Below are 25,121 nucleotides of genomic sequence, written 5' to 3'. Positions count from 1 at the left end.
GCCAGACAACATGGATAGCATCTGGGCTGATACCTCTATTTCCAAACTTCCCCATCAACAAGAGTCAGAACATTACAATCACTACTAATTTAAAGTGCCCCACACTGCATTTACATGTTGGTTGTTAGCCATCTTCCACGGTCGAACTCTGGATCAGTAGTGTGAATGACGCCCTAACGGACTGCGTCATCAGAGACAGAGTGCTCCATGTGCATTGAATTTGTATTTGCATAAAAATCTTATTTGGTCAAAGGTTATTCAAGTTCTAATATTTTTATAGTTTGTGCATATTACATAAAGCGAAAATGTTTAAATTAATCCATGAAAATCTAAATACCATCTGTACCTTATTTTACCAGATAACCTTTAAATAATGTATCAGTAATGGCGATGCTCAATATGATGACCATTGTGGCCCATACAAAACAAAACTTTAGAACATGAGGTCGCTTTACCATGAGTACTCAAAACTATTGCAGATAATTACTCATAAATTACTGGACTTATTTTAGCAGAAACATTCTTCTATCCATTTTCTTTAAAATTTTTAATTTCTGTTCAAAGCATGTCATTACACTGGTTACGAGCAATAACATATTTTGATAAATAATATACATCCAGACAACTGCGCAGTCCAAGCAAATATAAAATCAAGAAGAGTGTGAATACCTTGTATTTTATGTCTAAAATAAACCACCTATTACTAAACTTCACTGAAAGAGTGAATAAAATTATCAAACAAGGAAGTTATGATCAAGCAGATAACAATAACCACTCAAAAATTTTGTTGCGGCAGAAATACCTTATTTGGTTCATGATGTTTGTTATGGTAGTGCCATTACCAGGGCCGGATTAACCTATAGGCACACTAAGCACGTGCCTAGGGCCTACGAAAAACTTGGGAGAAAAAAATTTAGCTTTATAAACAACAAGTGTATTTTGCACAAAATTATGAAGCTACAAATAAAAATATAATATTTTTCGGTAATAAATTATTTTGCAAGTTCGATAAACAAATTTGTAAATTAAAATCCATATTAATAAAAATTTTAAAAAAAATATGCAATTAAATTTTAGCACATATTTTGAAAAGAGGGGAGGGCCCAAAAACGGCTATGCCTAGAGCCTACGAAAGGTATAATCCGGCTCTGGCCGTTTCTGTTGCTAGGTTCAAAGGAAACTGTACTCATAATTTTCTCACCAATTTGGCTCTGTCTAATATGATCTATAAAAATCTAGAGAATAGGTGCATTTATTTGAATCTCTTATTAGTAGGTTATAAATATTTTAAGGGTTATTAATTATAGTGCCTTTTCTTAAGGGCATAGTTTAAATAAAATATAAAAAAAGCATTGTTTCAAGATAAAATTTTGTGCACGCATTTCAAAAAATTTTAATGAAAGATTTATCTTTTTAATTTTGTAAAAAGCTGTCAAAATCTAGAAATTAGAGTTACTGGTGTGATATGAAATCATTAACATTGACATGACTTTAAATTGAAAATTTCTAACAATTTTGAACTTGGAACAATGAACTTAATATAGTAGATAAGCCAGTCACCATGTAAATGATAAAGATGATCACAACTATATAAAAAATAAATACAAAATCATAAATAAAAATAATTTTTTATTTTACTGGAGAATGTATATATACATAATTAATATCAGTTGCTACCTTCTGGCTGATATTTATTTCTAAGAAAAATTAGTAATTTTAAATACAAATATTTAGCTTTTCTATAAATTTACAATGGAAAGTTACTCGCAGAAAAGATATTAGTAATTTATACCAATCTAATTATAATTCATGCCATGTAATGTAATTAAACTTACGATAAAAACTATACAAAGGAAAAAAGGATTGTGATAAACTAGCATATTTATTTTTGGAAAAATTAAATATGATGTATATCTGAAATAAATGGTTTGAAATCAAAAGTTCGAAGTAAATAAAATTTTTATATGCATTTAAAACACTTGTAGGAATAACAAGCCAATCTGCTATAAAATAACCTTTTTAATCATGTAATAATATCAAAAAAAGCTGAAGATGGAATTATCATGCGAAATAAATTTCCCCCCTTTTAGTTACTCAATAGTCTGAAAGGACCATAATTTATTGCAGGCCATATTTTATTTTTATATTATAACCGTCTTTGAACAGCCAACCCAATTTTATGGGTTTACGACTAATAATGTTCAACTCTGTAGCCTTGTAATTTTGAAACCAATCCAGAAGACAAGGGAACTCCTGGATCAAGTATTGGGAGAAATTTGCCTTCGTGGAGGACTTTTTGATGGAACTAACCAGTAATTGCGTTACAAGGAAAGGTAGACCATGAGAACCTCCCACAGTTAGCCTGATGGCAAGGGAACTCTGACCCATACCACTGAGGATATTTCACATCAGCACTGCTGTAGGTGCAAGCCGGATGCGAAATTCGTATCGACTGGGATTCGAACCCGGTTCGCCTCATTGGAAGGCGAATGCTCTATCCCCTGAGCCATCGCGGTTCTGCAGGCCATATTTAAAAAAAAAAATTGAAAAATTGTTTCACTAAGGACAAATCAAAAATATGGTTCCCAATAGATCACAGAAATCAAGCATCAGTAGCAACGCTCTGTGAGCAGGCAGGTGACCACTTTGATCTACCAGTGAAGGACCAATCAAAGAGCACAGTATCATTCTTTGTTAAACTGTTCTATCTCAAAGTGCTAAACCTCATGTGGAGATCGTCAGGTTACTGAAAAGAAAAGTCTTCTCCTTCACAGAGGATCAAGATAGTGGTGGTATGTCTGCTGATTAATAAGTCGCCAATAATTCATTGTGCAGTTCTAATGAGAAGTAAATAAAGTACTACTACTCAAAAAATCTATAACTACCAATTATCCTCTTGAGTATATAAAGTGAGTGTTGTGAAATGAAGATTATCATGTTTTCAGCCTGGAACCAATAATTTTACAGCAATGACAATATGAATTATAGCAAAGAGTAATAATTACTGCAATGCAAATGTTATTATAAGTAATTTTCGCTTGTATTTTTAAAATAGCAATTGTTAATTAAAAAATTTAGTTATTCTTATTAACTAGTTTTTAAAAAATGTATAATAACATTAAGCCTGACTCATTTTGATTTCAGAGAAATTTAGGGTTTTTAAATCAGGGGGAAAACCTGGAACACTCAGAAGATTTAAAATTAGCTTAAAAAGTTGGCAAAAAAATCTGTTAAAAATTGAATTTTTTTATAAGAATTTCTTTTTAAAATCAATATATAATTATTTTTAAATCCCCATGAAATGTATTAGTTTTCCAAATCAAATGTGCCGTGAGGCCATTTTTATGGATGCAACAATTTGATTTCAGCGTAGAAGTTTGATTGAAATTTAGTAAATGTCCTTTCTGTAGAGTTTGAATAATTCTATTAAGGTGTAATAATTACTTTAAGGAAGATTTTGATTTATGCTTTAAACTGAAGCTAAGAGAATATAAATTTTCCAAGTATTTTGGGTAATTAATAATTTAAATTTTTTTTAAGACATTGGGAAATATTTAAACTCAAGATCTCAATATGTAGGTGCATGCAACCAGATATTATACAAGCATACATATTAACTAGTGGTAGTGAGTGCCTAGAACCCATTGAGCTATGTTGGCAGTAGCTTGGCTACTGGTAGGGCTTTTCAAGCTGCGGAGATCACTAGTGTGGCATCAGATAAAAAAAAATAACACCCTGGTACACCAGGCCAAAAATTGGGCATGGAGTTGACTACTCCATTCTCTAATAAACTAACTGTTGTGAAATCAAATGAATTTTCTGAACTGTTAAAACGGAGGTGACCTGAAAAAGATATAAAGTATTTGAGATTTGGAACATTGTATTTATGATCTATTTATTGAGGTATTCAGCTAATTAAATAGGCTGGTTATCAGGCAATAATGTACGAAGATCGATGCTCCAAGTAAGTCTTTATGGTAAAACTCGTGATGAGGATATCACCCATCTAAGATGAGTGACTGTTACAAATGACCTAAAAACCTTTAAGATAAAAAAATTAGTGTAGTCGCAAATGTAAAAGTGCTGGCAGAAAGTTAAGGCCCACCCAGGGCTGGCAAGTCATTGAAGAAAAACATAGTAACTTATAGTTTTTCTTAATTTTAAGATTTTGTTGCTATTTCTTATTTACCTATATAAATCTCACATGTCCTTAACTGATATATTGTGTTACTACATGTTTTAGTGTACTATGCATGCCATAGGAATTTTTTCTAGAAATTGAGTTTGAACCCTGCTTCATAATTTGAAAAAAATTTTAATAATTATAAATGTCAAAAAAGAGGATAGGGTATACTTTATACTACACGTAAACTAAAACAAAATGTGAATAAAGCTCAAAAAAGAAATGGAAAAATGAACTTTGGTAATAAAGTACAAGTATTTTTTAATATAGAACATTAAAAGTAAAAACTACATTTCAATTTTTTCAAATGACATCTTTTAATCTAGTGTGCAACTTTTAGCCAGTCATTCAGTGCCTTTCTAGATGTTGAAAACAATATTTTATTGAAAATTACCTTTAAAATTACATCACAATTTTTAATTGTTGCAAACAAAGCGGTTTTGGGGATTTTGAATAATTTAACAATTTGTTATTTTTTTAAAATGTTTAACTTCCGTTCTAAGCATATAGCATTACACTGGTTAGATAGGTAGATATTTTATTTAATTTGAACTAAAGCTTCACAAGGGCTATTGGCCTTTTGCCACGATCTGGGATACATCCCTGAGGATGATCTGAAGACCTGCCATCACAATTTTGATCATCTGAAGAGGGAATGACTCCCCCACTAGGTAGCCCAACAAACTGCACTCGAAATAGAGCACTTTACAATAGAACAGTTTAACGAGGGCCGATACCTCACACCCGCGATCCCTACACAAGCTGATCAAAGTGATTACCCACCCGCTTACCGACTGCAGCCAGTGATGCTTGACTTCTAAGTTCTACTGGGAACTGTGGGACTGCACTGGTTTGAAGAAGCCGTTTTTGTTAAATAATATATGAACAAAGAACTGAGCAAAACTAAAATCAAGAAGAATGTGAGTAATACCACATGTATTAACTCCAAAATAAACTATTTCTAACAACATTTTGCAAAAAGAGTAAATGGAATTTTCAAACAAGAAAAATATGATTGGTGGATATATTAAACCCTTTTAAAAGAAATTTTGAAAAGTTATGATTACGCAGAAAACTTGTATTTCTTGAAGGTGCAATATACATTTCAAATTCTCAGTAATTTACTGTATGTAATATTCACAATTCTTTTGACTCTCAGGATCTTCTAGGTCGAGAATAGACAGTCCTTTCATTATTTCTTCACTGATAGAGAATTTCAGATGTTTCTTGTTTATTAAGCGGTAACACCAAAAGAAATAATTGTGCAATAGTTTTCTCAAGACTTTTGTTACCTAATGACTTGTTGTCAACAGTAAATTCTGAAAGAGCAAAAATGTCTAACACCTGTATTTTGGATAATTTTCTAGCAATTAAAAAAAAAAAAAAAATTTGGTCGCTAGATTGAAATGAACAGTTAACGTTCACTTTCGACGTTCCAATGGGCGTTAAAATAACATTGCATCAAGCAGCAAACTTCAAATAGTGGTCATTATAATGGGAAAGTCATATTAAAAAGCATAGACTGTATATGCATATAATATCTCAATTTAAGTAAGAGGGCTAAATTTTTATTCAATAGTGGAAAATATTTACAACTAGAATTTTTTTTATCATATAAAATAGTATAAAACTCACAACAAACATAAATTCAAAATAAATAGTTATATTACAAAATCTTATTAATTCCACAAAAGGACTAGAGCTTCATCAAGAAATGTTTTGAAAATTCTGAGGAAATGTTGTTGCATTAGTAAGTATATTAATTGCAGTTAATACTCCTATTCCATTTGGAACCAAGTTATTTTCTTCTAGTCCAGAATTCAAGAATGACACAGCTTGGTTTAGTTCATCTCCCAATTCATTTGGATGTTTAGCATTTAGAACCACAGCAATATAAGAAGGAGGTTCAGTCACGTCTGGTGTCTTATTTTCTACAACATTTTGATCGGTAGATATACTGGAGTCTTGAGCACAGGAATTTACTGTGATTTGCTGTAATTCAGTTGGTTCAACCTCCGGTTCATTGTCTTGCTCCTTGATGCTGTCTTCCATTTCTTTAGCTTTCTCGTGGACTTTCATGTGCTGAAATAATGTATTTAATATTAATAATTGTGACAACTTTAATAATTTTACAACATAATCAGTTTATATATCTGTGATGCCAGAATTGGCATACACATATTTATTTTCTATCTTTTAAAATATCCTTCATTACTTAAGCTTATTTTTATTAATGGAAGAATTACTTTTAAAATAAATCAAAAACTTAATCTTTTTAAGGGAACATAAAATATTTATTTCTTCTCTTCCAGATCAATGTAACGGATATTTTCTTTTTATTTCATTATTATGCAGACATATAAATTCACTGTCGCCTCTAATCGAAAACAAAAATCTATTTATAACTTTTGATTCTAATTTTCCAACGGCTAAATGTTTCGGTTGCATGGTTATAATAATTCACATAAATTTGTTGGCGACTCGTGATCGCCAAGGTGTTCTTTTAAACCCATGTGGATATGCTAGTTGGCTTTGTTTTTGGCTATGATATATTATGATAAATCGCCAAATTTTGGATCTCCTACCCATACTCTTTCTCTGTCCGTTGAGAATAAATATATTCACTTTGAATTTCTAAATTGGTGAGACTGGGACCCCTTCGGGGGCCTTCCAGTCTTAATTTTCTAACGGTCAGAAATGTTGTTCTGGCTTTATGATCTCTCAATAGAGAGTATTCTTATTTCATCCCTTTAAGGGATTTCTTTTTTTGAAGAAATGGCCATTTTCTAATTTACAAATTATGCTTAATAAAATCTAAATTTACATTCAATGATTTGTACATCATTTCCTGGAAACGTTATTGTTTTTATTCATTCAATATTGGCCAAAATGAACATTCATAATTCCACTATACATCAACCACGCCTAATGAAGGAAGCAGCAAAGCTTTCTTCATTATAATATCACCAAAACTACAATAGTAAATTGAATGAAATATATGACCCACAAAGTAAATTTTTTAAGCAAAAATGTTAAATATGTATGCTATAGATGCAATCATATGTTCTTAAATGAAATAAAATTGTATTTTCTTAAAATATGTCCCACTTTCCCCACCCCCAATATTTTTGACCCCAGTCCAGTCTTTAACACTAAGAGCCATGATCAGAAATAGCACACTACAAGCAGTGAAACTACTGTAATCGCTACTGTTTTCTTTTTAGTTTGTGGTGTAGTGCCCTACTTTTTAAAAGAAGTAGTGTAGCGGGTAGCAGGATACAAAAAAAAAAAAAAAACAGTAGTTTGTAGCAATTCCTGGCAACTACTTTAAAGGATAATTTAGAAACGAAATAATTCTCAAACATAACTACTTTTTTGAATTAGATTAAGTACAAATCTTCGCAGTCAATGGAAACAATGAGAATGCCCCAGTTTTGGAACGTTAATAAAAGTGGCACCTGATGCTGCAAAGCAGCAAGTTTTTCTCTTTAATATAGCCATGATATATGATGACTAAACTACCCGTTAAGAAAAATAGCTAATTGCACTTTAGTCATACTTTAAATGTAAATATCAACTCGTGGAACTCTAAAAGCATACTTGATGTTATTTTATTGGAAGAAAGCACATTTTCTCTGTACTTCTATTTCTTAGAGGAAATAAAAGACCAGTAACCACCTAACAAAATCAGAAATATTTAATAGACTCCTAGCATTTCCTAAATTAAATATTCGTTGTCAAGAAAGTCATGAAAAGTTAAAGAAGGGCTAAAAAAAAAAATTCTTAAAAAATAATTTGTATAACAAACTGGCTCATGCAAATATGAATAAATTTACTAAATAATTCCTTCTGTTTAGGCAAATTTTTTATTCAAAACCATTTAGAAATTGAGTGTAAATTAAGTTTTCCAACAAAGTTTTTCTCTTACAGACAAAACAAAGAGAGATTAAACGTGATTGTGAGAAATGCATCTCAGTTTTATTAAGTAATTCAAACTTATTATTAATCAAACTTATTGATTATTATCACTTACAATTCATCAAATTCTCTACCTTTTCTTTATTACTTAAATATTACTTTGTTACTCCTGAAGTGTACATGTTTAGCAATGATTGTAAAATATATATCAAGGGTAGTGATTTTTGATATATTAAGGGTGATTCTTTTTTTAGGGGCATCTTCTAATTGAAAAGATTGCCCTGAACATCCACAAACAACATTAATTAAAACTAAATTTCATAAAGCTGAACAATTTATGGTAGATGACTATATTTTCTCTTCTTAATTTATGTTTCAATCATTTGTACTAGTTAAATTTAGTTGGATTTAGCAAGTGTCTGGATTTAACAAGCATTCTTCGGTTTCAAAAACTCCAATTCAAATATACTACTGTATAGTTAATAAGAATAAGTTTAAAAATAAATTATTCTTATTACTAACAAGCTCTTTGGATTATTTATTAAATCACATAGTTAGGCAGAAGTTTGTTTTGAAGGAGAGCAACTTACTGCAAAATAAACAGGTTTTTAATGTAGCCCCAAACAGAATAAGCATTAACACTTAATTACAAAAAGGCAGTGATGCTCCTAGATTTAATTAAAAAAATATAGTTTTAAATCTCTAAATAATTTCAAATCTTACTTTGTAGCAGCCGGACATTTCTGGAAAGGCCTTGCCACAATGTTTACATTTGTAAGGTTTGATACCATAATGGCGATTTTTATGCTCATTCAAAGACTGTTGTCGAGTAAATCCCTTCGGACAAACATCACATTTATAAGGCTTTTCCGTAGTGTGAGTTTTTTCATGCCTTAATAAATCTCCTACAAAATATAACATAATTTTAATCAGTCACTGCTAAAACATGGCACAAAAATAATATTGATAAATCTTATAAGATAAGAAATGTATAAATTTTTTACAATATAATTAAAAAATCGTTAGATTCTAGTTAATATTTAGTCTAACCCCAATGTGACAAATATTTTATTGTAGTGATTACTTTTAGTGGTCCCATCTAAACTGCTGTTTAATTAATGCTATTTCATACGCTCATTGATAAATTGGCTGTTCGTTTAGCGTGGATAAAAAATTTCTTTTTGTAGGTATTTAAATAATTGCTACAGAATGTTAAGCCTCTGTGATACGTTCAAAGGTATATAATTATGACTTACAATTAAAAATGAAGTAATGCACATCTCAAAGGGGGGTTTAAAGGAATTATTTTGCTGAAATGAATTATGAGAGTCGTTCCGAAAAACAGGCATGAAGAGGAATTAAGCAGTTGAACAGAGAGTCAAACAATTTTGCAATTTTTGGAAATAAAAAAGACAAACATCTAAAAAATTCTAAAAATAATGAAAATTAAATGATAAACATCTTAAAAATATTTTATAGAGACAATCACTTCATTATATGGAGAGAATTTTAGATATTTTTAACATTTATATAAAGAATTTCGTTATAGTCACTCACTAAAAGGAAACTATATTATGAAGAGACTCTATATATTTAGTTTAGTTAATAATTCATAAAGCAAATCAGGTGCATTGCAACCATTATGTCTAACAATACAACCACAATATGCTAAAAAGTAATTTTTCAAATATTTTGGATATAGTGAACCATAATTTATAATTAGATGGAGTGAACCATCGTTTATAGTGAAATTATTCCTGGGTGAGCTAACGGTTCTCAATAGCTAGATAGTTTGTTTTTTTCCCCACATTTGTTTAATCAAGAACAAATGTAATACAGAACAAAGTACAGTAGTACTAAACTTGATTTAAGTTCACTTTCAGTTTATCAAAAAATGAATAATATGCTTAAAAAGAACTGATATTTAAAAAGTTTAACATAAATAGAATATACTTACAGAATTATATTAGTACATTACAAATAATTTAGATGTGAATTAGTGCGTCATTAATAAGTTCTTTTTTCTTCATCTAAAAGTTTTCTTTATCTAAAAATCACTATTTTTCTATCTAATAATTTAAATTCATTGTTTTTATTTACCAACTGATCTACGTACAAATGAAATGAGTAAAAATATATGGTTCCTTTTAACTACTTTATTACAGCAAAAGCTAAAAATTATGTTTCTCCTAGATAACTAAACATTCGTGTATTAAGCGTCTACAGAAGATATTTCCACAGCTAACTTATGTAGTCAAAAATTAAGACAATTCAGGCAACATTATACAAAAAATCGAGGACATTTTTTGGTACAATACACACACTATATGATTTTTAAGAAACATTACAAAGAATTGAAACTTTTATTTCAATAGAAATTAGAATTTTTAGAAATATGCGGTACGACCGCATATTTCTAAAAATGGGCAAAAGGAAACATTTAACATTTTCAAACAAACAACAAAGCTAGAAACAAGTTGATCAAACATGAATTAAAAAAACAGTGCGATTTTGCGCATGCGTAGGTAAAGAGAGAAATATCGCAACCTAAAATTTTTACTTCGGACATATAATTCTTAATATCAAAATAGTGCTTAAAAGAAAATTAATAATTATAGTTATGTTCATGCAATAAATTACTTCAAAAATAAATTGTTTATAATCTACATGCTAATAAATGGCAACAAAGGGTAACACAACGTAACATGGAATCAAAAATAATTTTAAAAAAATAAGAAATTGAACCATCACTTAAAGTTAATGGACATTAAAAAGTAATTGTGATTTGAGATTTTATGGAGATTCATATTTAAAAATTGACGATGGCTGAAACCAAGATAAAAAAAACTAATTAAAATAACTAATTTAAAAAAATAAAGTTAGTTTGAGTTTAAAAAAATTATAAATATCTGTTTAAAATATATCAGAGGAAAAAAACCCAAAATAAGCATAAGAAAAAATGCTGAAATTGAAACTTCATATTTAAAAAAAATATAGCACAAAACCCTTTTATTTTTTAAATATAGGACACTTCATGGTATTTTTTATTTTCAAAAATGTAGGACTACTGTGATTAAAACACAAATGTAATAAAAAAAAAGCTCTTAATAATTTTAGTAATAATTTTTTTTTTGTAATGTAAGTCATTATCTAATGTTTATACAATTAAAAATTGATTTGAAAAAATTCTTCAGCTATCGTTTTATTTCGATTTTCTGATATAATCCTAGTCTAGCGGGTATCGTATAATTGGGGTAAGGAACAAAATCAAACCGTACTACAACGAATGTAGAAAATGACTATTTTTATTATCTCTAACTTAAGTTACTAGTTAATGCACAGTATTTAGAGAAATCAATAAGACAGTTATAACATATTACAGCAAATGTAGAAAAGAACTTTTTTATTATTACCTCTAGTTATGTATGCTAAGGAACAAATTGAACAGTTGAATGGTCGAATGTTATCATGCCTTAATCTGTGAACCCTCAGTTGGGATTTCTGCCTAAAAGACTTTCCGCATACCTCACAAAGATGCATTTTTGTTTCAGAATGCATTGACATGTGTGTCTGCAATATGCTAGTTTGAGAAAAACGTTTCCCACATTCTTTACACCTGAAATGAGTTTCTTTTTTAATGTATGGAATCAGATAATCAAGAGTAAAAACAAATTTTTAGAATTTTTAATCTAAATAGAAATAATTCATACAAAACAAGGATCATAATTTTTTTTAAAAGTAAAAACGAAAAAAAATCCAAATGAATAAGATTAAATCATAAAAAATTTCTTTAGAGATACTTCAATACTTCAGTTTATAATTAGTTAAATAGTTTAAATAAATTTATAATTAAAATGTTATTAAAAATAAATCATAACAATACATTTCAAAGTATAAAACAGCACTACACATTGTTTAATACTTACAAATGCTTCATTCACATTTATTGAAAATGGCATAAAAATATATCATTAACTACTGAAAAACAATCTAAAAAATAAAAAATTATTTTACAGATTGCTTTTTAAGTTAAAAAATCCATATTCAAAAACAGCATTTAATTTTCATTTTGTTTTTAGTTTGCAGTATGAAAAATTCACAAGAATTTTTAAAATTCTATTTGAAGAGATTTTTACACTAAGTACTTCTGTTATTTTGCTAATAAAAACTTACTAGCATAACTATAGTTTTCCAATAAATATGCAAGCTATGTAAATTAATAAAAGCTGGAACTATCTAACATTAAAAGGCTTTTTAAATGGATGATTTCTAAGCAAAAAATCATCTGATTTAAATCAATGTGATGTTTTAAAAAAACAATTAGTTTAAATTGCAAATCATATCATGATTGAAATCAACAAACACTGATTCAAAGCAAATCATGAGACATGATTCTTCATAAATAGAAAATGTCTTGAGCTGTCAATAGAATGAAATTATAGTCCATGGGTCTCAAATGCAGTTCTTAACTAATTTCCGTTCCAACAACTGAAATTCAATTTTATTCTATCAAAGTAGAACACAATCTTGACTGAGAAACATAAATTCATAAAGTGCTCCAAAATATGACTGTCAATTACTTGATAGCTATCAAAACATTGAGGAACAATTTTGTTTTCACAAATTCGGAATTTAATTCATGAATATACGAAGGGAAACGTAATGTGACGTGACTTGAAAATAAATTGACCAAGCAGAACAAAAGCAGCTTTCTGTTTGCTTCAATTGCTTTCATTCCCGTTTCTTTTGCAACTAAAATGCTTTGCAATTTTTATATTAACTCGATGAAATTTTTAAACAATTTTATTATATGTAACTATATACTCTTATTATTTCATAGAATTAAAACAATTTCCTTCTGAAATTAACATATTTCATACACATATATAAATTATTTGATAAGCTTACTGATATGGTCTTTCACCAGTATGTCGCCGCATATGTATAGTCAAACTTTTCTTTTCAGTAAAACAAGTTCCACACTTATTGCACTGCCATGGTTTTGCTCCGCTATGCGTTCTTATGTGTCTTTGTAAATTTCCATTAGTTGTGAAGTGGGCAGAACATTTGTGGCAGCAGAATGGTTTTTCACCAGTATGTCTTCTCATGTGAACTTCAGGAAAAAAAATCTGCTTAGTTACATAAATTTTGATAAAATTTTTACAAGCATCAGAATGAAAATGAATAAAATATTTTAAATAAATTTAATTTTATTATGTCAAACTCTACTTTTATACATAACACATTTTCCATTTAACACATGCTTCAGGAGTAGCAAAAATTATGATTATTAAGAAATATTTTTTATTTTATTTATTTCTTCACAATTACCAATTACAGCCCTAAAAAATATAAAAATAATGTTAAAAAATATACATACAAAATTAAAAACAATGTAAAAATATATATATACAGGTCTAGAAAATATATAAACATTATATTGTTAAAAAAAACTAGATAATTAAAATTAGTAATATTTCTATAACTTACAATGGTTAAATATTAATATATTATTAAAACTACTGAATAAAAAAAATATGGTTATTTTTATTCAAGCTCTATACTTTCATGAATTCCGAAGACAAATATTCAATTTGTCAGTTGAAATCAAATAAAAAATAAATTAATTAAAATCGGAAAACATAGAAATAATTATATATTACTCTTGTCGAAAAATTTCACTATTTATGTACACAAACTACAAATTTAATAAGTTTTAAAAATACTTGAATTTAAGTCTAAAACTAAATGGATGTAATTAAATATGTTTATGAAACAGCAAATTATTTTAGACTCAGTTATGCGAAATTATAATTTTAAAGTTTAATACCACTTTTATCAACATCTAGTTTCTTTTTTATTTATTAATCTGCTTTGAACTTCTAATAATTTATAAAATTCTCGGTCAAGGTTGAGCTTCTGATGACAAAAACTGTTTTTTTAACGTAGCAAGAATCAAAACTAGTTAAAATTGCAAAGAAAATATGATGATATTCAGGAAATCATAATTCTTGGGGAGACTTCTGTAGTATATTTGAAACATTAAACTTACAAATAAATATATTTTAATTTTCATAAATACTAATAAATAAATATATATTTAACAATAATTACACTAAAACAGAAATTGTAATTCAAAATATAAGTAAGTCATAAATCATAGTTGATAATTTTAGAAATATAGAGCTCTTAGAGAATTTTTTGTTAGCATTAAGAGATCCATGCTTGAAGTACAAATTTAAAATATCAGTCCATTTATATTAAAAGTAAAACGTTTCCTCGTCACTTAAAATAACGTATCAAACTAAAAGTCGAATTAGTAGAAATAGATAGCTATATATTGGGAATTTCAAAAAGTCTACACTTAATATGCATTTTTTAGAATTGTTTTAAAGAATAAAAACAAAAAAGTACGCATATTGGAAATCACAAATGAATATTTAATGGACGAAAAAACTAAACCATTCTTTAAATCTAGCAGATGACTGTATAGGAAGGTGGACATAATAAACTACAGGTCTGTTTGTAAGAGGAAACCAAGAGGAATTTTAATTATTATTAAAAACATTTTAAAGTATTAGCCTTCAGTTAAACATGTTTTAATATTAATTACATGCATTTGTTATATTGTTATTCAGTTGTCTGACTTTGATAGCATTTTTAGTTCCTTGTTTAGAAGTAGATTTTTAACACCCTATGAGTACTCTTTTTCGCTTACATTTTTGATAAGAATTCTTAAAATACTCTTTAAGGGTGGTCTTTATCAAACACCCTATATTTGAATTAGACAGCAGAAACTCTTACCCAGCAGATTTGATTTGGTTGAAAACTTTGCTTTACATTCTGAACAGCTATAGTGTCGTTCATGAGCTCTTAGATGGTGTCCTAAAAATTAATAAGATATATTAAAAGAAGATTTCATATAAAAAAGTAGTAGTTCAAAGTTAAGATTCCGTAGAAAAAGCATGTGAAACTTCTTATAATAGTGCAAATAAAGATTTTAAGAATAATAAAAAAGTTTATTTATTTGTACCTATTCCAAATAACTGTAGGTTCCTTCAAAAATTTTTAATGATTGCTCACAAATTTTATGAGCTTTGCAGTAAAAAAATATGGAATTTAATGTACACGTGCAATTAATAATTTAGTGCAAGCAAATAACAAAACAATAAAATAACCAAAGTTTTTTCAAAACCAAAACACATAACAAGTATTATTTCATTCTGAACAAGAGTGTCTTCAGAAATAAAATGCCTAATTAATGCTTCAAATACAAAATTCTATTAAACTATTACAACAAGATATCAAGAATAAAGTAAAATATAAACAATTTGCATTTAAAACATAAGAACAGATCAAAAAAATAACAGAAAAAAGTTTTCATTAAAAAAAAAATTTATACACATAATTTAAAAAAAATAAATAGTGTGAAATAATAACTTACTTGTTAAAGAATCTTCATCAGGAAAAGATTTAGAACATACTTTACAAACCAAGCTGTCATCGGCATTTTTAAATGCATCACTGATGAGCTTGTTCTCTTCATCTTTATTAAATATTTCCTTAGAAAAAGTAAATGTAAGTAATGAATAAAGCTAACCATGAAATAAATAAAAGTGAATTAAAACTTTCAGTTAAAAAATTTCTTACTGTATGTTAATAATATAAAAACAGTAAAAGTAATTATTATTAAGAATTGCTATTTAATACTAATCTAGAAAATCTTAACAAGTAATACAATTATACTAATTCTGAGAAACCATATGCTATAATCAAACGGTTTATTGCACATTATTTGTAAGAAACTGTAGGGTCAACATTTTGATTGCTAAAAGAATATAAACAGAAATGTTTTAACATAATTGCCCAAGGATCTTTACTTTTAGAAATTTTAAATATAAACTTTTCAACAAAGCTTCCAATAAACAACAAATTAAATAAATGAACTAGGCTCTCTCCCACTAAGAGATTGGCATTTTAGCCAAACAAAATTGGATGGACAGAAGTTTTATTCTAAGGAACAATACAAAAGTGTATTGTTTAAAAATCCCTTTAAATTAGTTCAAATAAACATTAAGAGTCTCCTAATTAAAATAATCTAAAAATATATATATTTTTTAATGAAAATATAATGAAAAATATATTCTATGTAAAAAATGTATGTTATGTAAAAAATGAGAAAAATAGAACTTTTTCATAAACTTTTCTAAATTATATAAATAATGAACTTCATTTCAAAAAAAAAAAAAAGTTAAATTACTCCAAAACAAAAAAAAATTTTTCTTAAAAAAAAAAAACAAAAAAAAAAAAAAGCCAAGATGTTTTTTTTAATCTTCAAACCTAAGAATATATGGTTGCAAAAAAAAGTATAACTTTATTGTGATCAATTTTTCCTTTACATTACAGAAAAATATAAAAAAAACTTAACTCTCTACAACAGGGATGTCAAACTCGCGGCGTGAGATGAACATTTTTGTGGCCCTGTCAATATATCCGAATCAAAAAAAAAATAAAATAGAAATGTGAATTAGAAACGAAGCCAGCATATAAAATTATAATATACTTTATTTATAAACTATACGGATCATTTTAAATCGTACGCGCGAAAATGTAAAATTCTAATTGGTTGAAATGGAGTCCGTTTCACACTAAGTACATTTCAGGTTTATCCTACTATAACGAGGTAGGTTGGTTATCTTGCTCCAAGGTTCTCAAACAATTCTGGGATTTGACAGAAGAAATATGTAAGTTTTTACAAACTAAAAATCAAGATATAAGCTTGTTCTCCGATCAAATATGGTTGCAAGATTTATCTTTTATGGCTGATATAACCAAATACTTATCCGATTTTAATTTATTGTTAGAATGCAAGGATCAGTTCATTACGAACATGTTTGACATAATTAAAGCATTCAAATGTAAACTATTTCTTTGGGAAAGGCAACAGAAAAATGAAGATTTAATGCACTTCCCAACGTGCAACAAGAGCAAATCTAGTTTAGATGATACTGCATCGCATCAAAAATACGCAGAAAAAAAATTCAAATCTTAGAACAGAATTTGAAACAAGTTTTGAAGATTTTAATTCTTTGGAAGACAAATTTCCATGTTTGGAAGTACTTATCAGTGAGAGCAATTATTTTCTGTTATGAATGTAAATAAATCTCCTGTCCGAAACCGTATTAATTACGCTCACGTCGGGTCAATTTTGAAAGTAGTCTCGGCCAGTAAAATTTCTCCCGAAATAGAAAAGATAGTAGCAGAGAAGAAATGTTAAGTATCAGGACGTAAACAATAATTTAACTTTATATATGTTTATTGCAATTCAAAATAAAAATATTTGTTTTCTATGAACATTGATTTTTTTTTTTTTGCGGCCCACCTAAAGTTAAGTATTGTTTATTTGGCCCAAGTTAGCTTTTGAGTTTGACACCCCTGCTCCACAACTTATTAGATATTTAAACAACATAAAACAAAAAGCTCATTTCCAGATATAAAAAAAAATGTGGCTGCAAAAAAATCAGAATTACATTTTTGTTAATGTTTTTTATTCGTAGTTTTTTAGAAAATTATCAGCAAAAAAATAGACGTCAAATAAAACAGAAACATTTCTTAAGAATTTGTCAAGATATGCAAAACTAATGATTTTTTTTTTCATACTATAATTTTTGCATTATAAACATGATGATGCAGAAATGCTCTCTAATGTAGAACTTACTTTAGAATGTGACGTATCCATTTCAGGTATACTTTCCAAACTAGGCTCACTAGTTTCATCTACATTTTGAGTCGTAGGAGCAATTTGTTCTCTTGTTATATCACTAGAGCTAACATTTGAAGTTTTAGAGTCAGAATTTCTGTCGCTATGAGACAATGATTCTTGATGAAATGAATTAGTTTTTTCACTATTCATGGAATTTCTTTCCATTATGACAGAATAAGAATTTACATTAGATTCTATAACTTCTATTTTGTCTTTAAACAAGGAGTGAGAATGAAATAAATTTTTCTTCGGACTTAGAAATTTATCACTGTTTTTATTGCTATCTCTTTTAATTTCAGTAAATGGTACATCATTCAAGGTTTGGTTATCTTTGCTTGAATTATCACAACTATTTATAGAAATGTTTTCAATGACGGTGCTTTGATCAGTTTGTACATTGGAATTAGAAAGATCAGAATTCCCAGTAAGAAGCTGATGACTAGAAGAAAATGTAGTAACTTCACTGAATGAAGATTGTTTATTACTATTTGAAAATAGGAGGGATTCAGTAGTAAATGGTTTCAACTGACTGTTTGAAATGCTTGAATGATATTGAACACTTGTATCTGAAATTATAAGTATCGAAAATCAATAAATATTGAAACATATAATAAATCTCGATGTACATAAAGAGATTGAAATAAATATCTAGAAATACATACCAGAAGATATTTGATAGATTGTTGATAAATTTGTAAATTCAGAATTTGAAACAGAACTCTCTGTGACCAGGGGACCAGTTTCAGTGTTAATGCCTAAATTCATCTTTTTTTTATAAAAGAAAAAAAGAAACATAATAGTTATAATTTATGTAAAATAAGACAACAAATATTGCAATATTAATAAACTAATTTAAATTTGTTTATCTTAAAACCTTTACTTCTTCAAGCCCCAATAGTTGAAGCTGTCCAGCACAGCAGCAAGTGCTAGAAATCATCACACATTCTGCATATTATTTTTAATATCATACTTCTAAAACATAATAATAAACTGCTACCAAGACAATGTTCTTTTTTTTCCTTTTTAAAGTAAATTGCCAAATAAAATAGAGATGAAGTGAAAAAGTAAGGTAGAAGCTGTCCAGCACAGCAGCAAGTGCAACAAATCATTAAACAATATGCAGATTATTTTTTTATCTTAGATTTCAATAACATAATCAGGGGTAATTGTGAGCCCAACTCAAAAATCCTGAACATTTCTTGAGTAAAATCATTAATGACGCATTTCAAAAAATCAATGTCTTTATAAATTTAAATCCTTGATATTTTCACAACATGAAGATTTATATAAATTATACACAGCATAATTTAAATTAATAATTATGTATAAGTTTGCGACTAATCACATTTATCTCTAATCACGCTTATTATTCTACTAGAAAAATATTTACAAATGAAAGAGATGCTAAGTATAAATTTTAGTTCGAATATTTTTAAATAAAATATACACGAATTCTCATACATAAATGTGATCGATGATTTCATGAAACTTCTGGACCTTGGATTTCCGGTTCACGCTTAGCGAAAAATATGGAAATCCGGATTTTTTCCAGAGCACAATCATCTCAGCATAATAATAAACTGCTATCAAGAAAATTTTCGTTTTAAAAGTAAACTACCAAATAAAATGGAGATCAAGTGAAAAAGTAAAGATTTTCATTTTGTTATCCTTAATGATGAACAATAAAGAACCATTTCTCACTCCTTTGAAATCATTATGAAATAAGTTTCTAATCTAATTTAACCATGTGTTTCATAGATTCAACTTGTATCTACTATTTCTAAACTAAAATTCTGCTATAAATTTGGGTGAGCCTCATTTTAACAATATTAGTCACCACCTGATTGCATTTGAGTCGCATACAACTTTTTGATTTATGAAGATGGTACGGCAGAGTGGCTTAGTTATTATCAGGCTTCAAACTAACCCAAACTTCTTGGAAGGGAGTCAAATTTGGTGCCATTACATATGCTTTTAAAATTATCAAAGAAGCTCATTTTTATTTTTTTGGATCTGACATTAATTTCTTGAGATAGCTCTGTTTTAATTTTTTTTTTATTTCATCTATTTTCATTTGGCAATAACAATACAAATATAAGAACCAAAATGCAATAACATTTATGTCAAAAAAGGTACTTCTTTTCTGAAAAATCCAAATCTACAATAAAAAATAAAAGTGCCTATTTAAGATTTTAAAAATGTCATTGCCGCAACCTCAGAAGGAGAGATTGGGGGCACAATTTGGTATCATTGTCTGCATTTTTGGAAAATATTTCATAAGTGTAATTTGACCCAATGTGTATTTCTCTATATATTTGACTATTTCCATACTGTTTGGTCAACCTGTATTATCTAAATGATTGTAAAATTGTAACAACAATCTATTCAGATCAAGAATAATTTTTAAGTATATTACAACTAAATTAATAGAAAATGGCTGGAAATAAAAATTTAAAAAAAAGCTAGAAATGTCATAATTTTAGAAAGAAACTTTTTAATAAATAAAAGTAAATAGTTAGTAAGACAAAATTTTAAACTTAACAAGAATTAAAAATAAAAAGGCTTAGTAAAAAGCAACAAGAACTTAATAAGATGCCCAAATATCTAGAAATAGAAAAATTTATCCATCTAGATGTAGAAAAATGCATCATTTTTTCATTATGACTAGAGAATTCGGAAGTTCACCATTTTAGAGAATATCACACTAAGAAAAAACCTGTAATTTTAGTTCATCTAAAATGTGGCAACTTGCTAGTTTTATTAATGACACCTAAAAGGAAAGTTAGCATACATAACTCAGAGCTCATTCTAGGCAGGGTAAACAGGGCGCAGCACCCTGCTGCCCTTTTAGTCAAAAGAATCCACCCTGTTGCCCCTGAAGTAAATTAGTGCCCTGATGTAATAGACTCCATACTCTTTTTGCCCTTTTTTTCCTCAGTCCTTCTTTATTCCCCCCCAAACTCTGCAATGGATTTCCTAAACTTTTGTTATTTTCAACTCTTTATTTAGTTTGTCATTGCTGTCAATACATAGATTTATATGGGAAAGGAAAAATAGCCATCACACCCCCTTGTTGCACTTGTCTTTGAAAGTTTGCAGTTCCACCATCATTAAACCATAATTATTATTAATCATTTTAATTATTAAATCATAACTACAGACACTTAAAAACATACATTTATTATTTTATCAATATATGCATGCATTTTAAATAAATTACTAAGCTAATTAGCTCATTAACTTGATATATATGTTAATTTATTGATACAAATTAATAATTTATATGATTTGCTTTTCTACTTTTAGTAAAGTAAAAAAAAAAAAAAATTCTTTTACTAATTGACAATGTTTTTTAATTGAACGTGTAATGCCCACAGAAAGAAATTATTGCCTTTTTAGAATAATAATGCCCTTTTTTTAAACTTTTGCGCCCTGCCCTTTTTTCTGTCTAGAATGAGCTCTGCATAACTGTACACTTAATTAAAATAATAAATTTATTGATTACAAAAACAAATATAAATTGCTATCAATTTATAATAAAATTTAATCAATTCTCTGTCATAAAAATACAAGAATACCTTTGCACTTTCTACCTCTTCCATTGTAAGTGCAACAGCATTAATATCTGCAGCACTACTGTTCACTATGTCTTGAAGTTTTTCAGAAACTATGTTCCAAAAGTGAACTGCTTTTAACTTATCTTCAGCACACATGGCAGGTACAAGATTGAGAGCTTCTTCAACCTAATTAAATAATTGTTAAAATTAAATCTAAGTCAAAGCTTTTTCTAAAAAATCTCTTAAGAGGATGCTATATCATCGAATGAAACTTTCATAGCAAATTCTCTTTCAATAGCCTAAGTTATTTAAAGTAAAGAAAAGTGAATTAAGATTAACCTGCAGAAAACCAGAAAGTTCGAAATGCTGAAATTTTTTTTCACTATACCTAAATGCAAACAAATTATGGCACGATTACTTAGGATAAAACTATAGGAAAGTTTTTCAATTTTATTTTTAATGGCAAGGCAAATATACACACAAATCGCTAACAAAAACTTGTAAAAATATAATTAAAAAAACTGAGAAAGTTATACTGGAATAATTTGTATACATTTTAATATTTTAAAAATATTTTTTCAGTATTCGAAACTTTATGGGTTTATTCTATCTAGATTTACAACTTACATCTTAGAAAAATATAAATTTTAACCCCTTGCCTGTGATGTCCGAACTCAGTTCAGGCAACACAAATGCACTAATTTTGAAATGCAGTTCAGGCCAGAAAAAAAATCAGTGCTTCGTTTCGTCGAAGCTCGAACTCAGTTCGTCTAATGTATAATATGTAATTTATCATTTTCCTAATAGATGATGATAAAACTTTTAAATTTTCTTGCAAAAAGTTTGGCAGTTTTGCACCATTTGTCAAATTTTTGCAATTTACACTTCAAAGGAATCTGAGAGACATGCAATTCATGACAGTTGAAATAAATAATAAGATCTATTGTTTCATTGGTTTATTTTACTCATCTTGAAGATCAAGACATTTGATTATTTTTGCTATATTTTGAGCAAAAATTATTGTAATTTATTAACATTTCTCATGCATGTAAAAATATTGAATATAGTGGTTATTTGGTTTAAAAAAATTTTTTTTAGAGAAAATAATCCATTTTTCACATTTTAATGATAATAACGAACAAAATTAATGAGAGTTTTCTCACCATTTATGGCACGTTTTTCTCAATTATGCATGTGCAAGTGGACATGCAATTAATATGCACATGCAACCAATGGAAATGAAACAGAATTCGCTAGGAGAAGTTAGAAGGTATAGCATCTTTTCGAAGTGCTTAGAAAGAATTTATCAAATAATTATCTTAACTTGCTCTATAATGATGTACTATTGCACAATACAAAAAAACTCTTGATCCCAAGAACATTATTATAATAGTTATAGCTGAACAATATCGTTTATACATCAAAAAATTTTTCAACCTAACTGTTTTAGAATTCTCACCAATTCTTCGTCTTTATTCAAAACTCAAATATCATAGTAGAGTTTATACAAATTTTATTTAATTTGTTACTTTATCATCCACCCTTTTACCTAACTAAGAGGATACCTTTTTTTATACTCTGTATTGTGTCTCAAACAAAATGAATTATATTTAGAATATTTAAAAATAAAACATATGTGAATATAATCATGACACGCTTCCTTGCCACAGGTCCTGGATTCGATCCTCGGGTCGAGCAAGGTTGACTCAGCCTTTCATCCCTTAAGTGGGTCTACAAATGAGTACCAAGCACTGGGGGTTCCGCGTTCGGCTGACCACCTGACCGGAACATCTGCTCCTGCACTCCAGAGCCCAAGGTCAAGAAAACTGAGATGGGCACAGTAGGCCTTGGCCCTCTACGGGCTGTCGCACCACAGAGTTAGAGTTTTAGAACATAATTATATATAAAAAATAAAAAAAACCAGAATGAACAGATATCACATATAGTCTAATTTTTTTTCAAACTACTTAAAATTGTAAAATTATGTTAAAATTGATTATTTAAAAATTGTTTTCTTCTGGTAAACACTTCTTTACTTAACTTCCTTTTTACTTTTGCTATGGCGAAACAATTTAAGGAAGTATCCTGATCTGTTACGCCAACTTCAACCACCAAATGGATTCTAAAATTGCGAATTTTTTTCAAAGAACACTAATATTAAAACAATTGATCGCTTTGTTCAAATCAGAAAGTTTGCATTGATTTCTTTAGGTTTCAATATTTAAAAATAATATATAACATTTAAAATATTTATTAATTTTTCGTATTTGTACATAACTACAATCTAAATATTCTCTAAAACCAAGACTTAGCATTAAGAATGAAGCATATGCATATCTTTTTCGCTTTTGGTTTCTTTTCCGAAAAAGGTCTCTGTCAAAGGTTTGGTCACTTTTATTTAATATCTATATTTTTTATAGCTCGGTTCGTTTTATCCCGTTACAGTTTTGCACTCTAGATCTGTATATGCATGAACAATTAAAATTTATCTAATTATAGATATATTATTGAAAAACCACAAACTTTGGATTGAAATATGTTGAGAGATGAAAGAGGTCTTGAAACAGTCATGATTGTTGTATCAATATTACAACTTTTTACGTTTAAAGAATAAAAATAAATTTTCCACAATAATAATATGATTATTATATAAAAAACAAAATTTTAAATAGAAAGTATTCCCTCATTTCTATGCTTCATTTGCCTGACAGAAAATTAAGACACTTTCAAAACAAAAATATAAACAATAACATCGTTGCCACTTTAGTAAAAATATGTGATTAATTCCTTATCAACATTGTGATTGTAGCGCCATCTAGTGAAGTTAAATCAAGAGAAAAACATAACCAAGCATTTTTATTAATTACCGCTCAAAAAAAATTTATGTGCTGCAGTTTACGACTTTTTCTGTTCAACTACGAAACAGAAATTAAGAGTCGCATAAGAACTATAACACAATATTAGAAACCTGTCAGTAAGAGCAAGAATATCTGCAATGAATATGATCACAAAACGCCGAAACGAGTTGACTAATCGAGGCGGACTACTGAATTTTTATTATCCATTTTGTTAATTTAAAAAATTATTTCTCAAAAAAAAAATTATGCGAAATTCGCTCCCGATGGAAGATACGTCAGAAGGAAATGTGCTCATTCTTTTGATTACCCTTGTCCTGCAGAATAATAATAATATTTATAATTAAAACGGAAAAAACGGTTACATATATGTAATGGTACACTTTGTGATGCATCTCCGAAATAATTTGAAACATTGTAGTCTCCTTTATTTTAAAGCTATCCCCTTTCGGTAGCCAACTGGTCTTTTTTTCTAGTTGAGACCCTTAGCCACAATAAAGCACGGTTCCCAGAAGAACAGCCAGTAGTAAAGCATCACTGGCTATGGTCAGTAAGCGGGTGGGTAACCACTTTGATCAGCATGCATAGGCCGAGGGCCATTAAACTGTTCTACCGTGAAGTGCTCGTCTTCACTCGTAGGTCATCGGGCTATCAAAGTAGGGCAGCCATCCCCTCTACAGAGGATCAAAACTGTGATGGCATGCATTCGGATCATCCTTAGGCATGTTTCCAAGACAGTCGCCAACAGCCCATTGTGCAGCTCTAGTGCGACGAAATTAAAGTACCTACCTACCTACCTACCATTTCAATAATAACTTCAATTATGCTATCTTTGAAAGGCATTT

The 25,121-nt window shown here is 28.5% G+C and overlaps 1 protein-coding gene across 1 annotated transcript; it reads right to left on the bottom strand.

Moving 5' to 3' along the window:
- Positions 1-5,729: 5,729 nt before the first annotated feature.
- LOC107452127 (uncharacterized) lies at positions 5,730-24,184 on the bottom strand. Its single transcript, XM_043039150.3, has 10 exons — positions 23,945-24,184; positions 21,443-21,607; positions 18,527-18,629; positions 17,820-18,430; positions 15,546-15,663; positions 14,906-14,986; positions 13,010-13,214; positions 11,515-11,717; positions 8,825-9,006; positions 5,730-6,265 (listed from the first exon to the last, which is right to left on the bottom strand). Exons 1-10 carry the CDS (start codon positions 23,990-23,992, stop codon positions 5,891-5,893), a joined length of 2,091 nt encoding a protein of 696 aa, XP_042895084.1. The 5' UTR covers positions 23,993-24,184; the 3' UTR covers positions 5,730-5,890.
- Positions 24,185-25,121: the final 937 nt, after the last annotated feature.

The sequence above is a fragment of the Parasteatoda tepidariorum genome, chromosome 1 (assembly GCF_982258835.1).
Source record: "Parasteatoda tepidariorum strain Cologne lab strain chromosome 1, Ptep-v5.0, whole genome shotgun sequence".
Taxonomy (NCBI): domain Eukaryota; kingdom Metazoa; phylum Arthropoda; class Arachnida; order Araneae; family Theridiidae; genus Parasteatoda; species Parasteatoda tepidariorum.
Note: the sequence above shows the minus strand (reverse complement) of the source record. Positions and strands in the feature narration are given on the sequence as shown.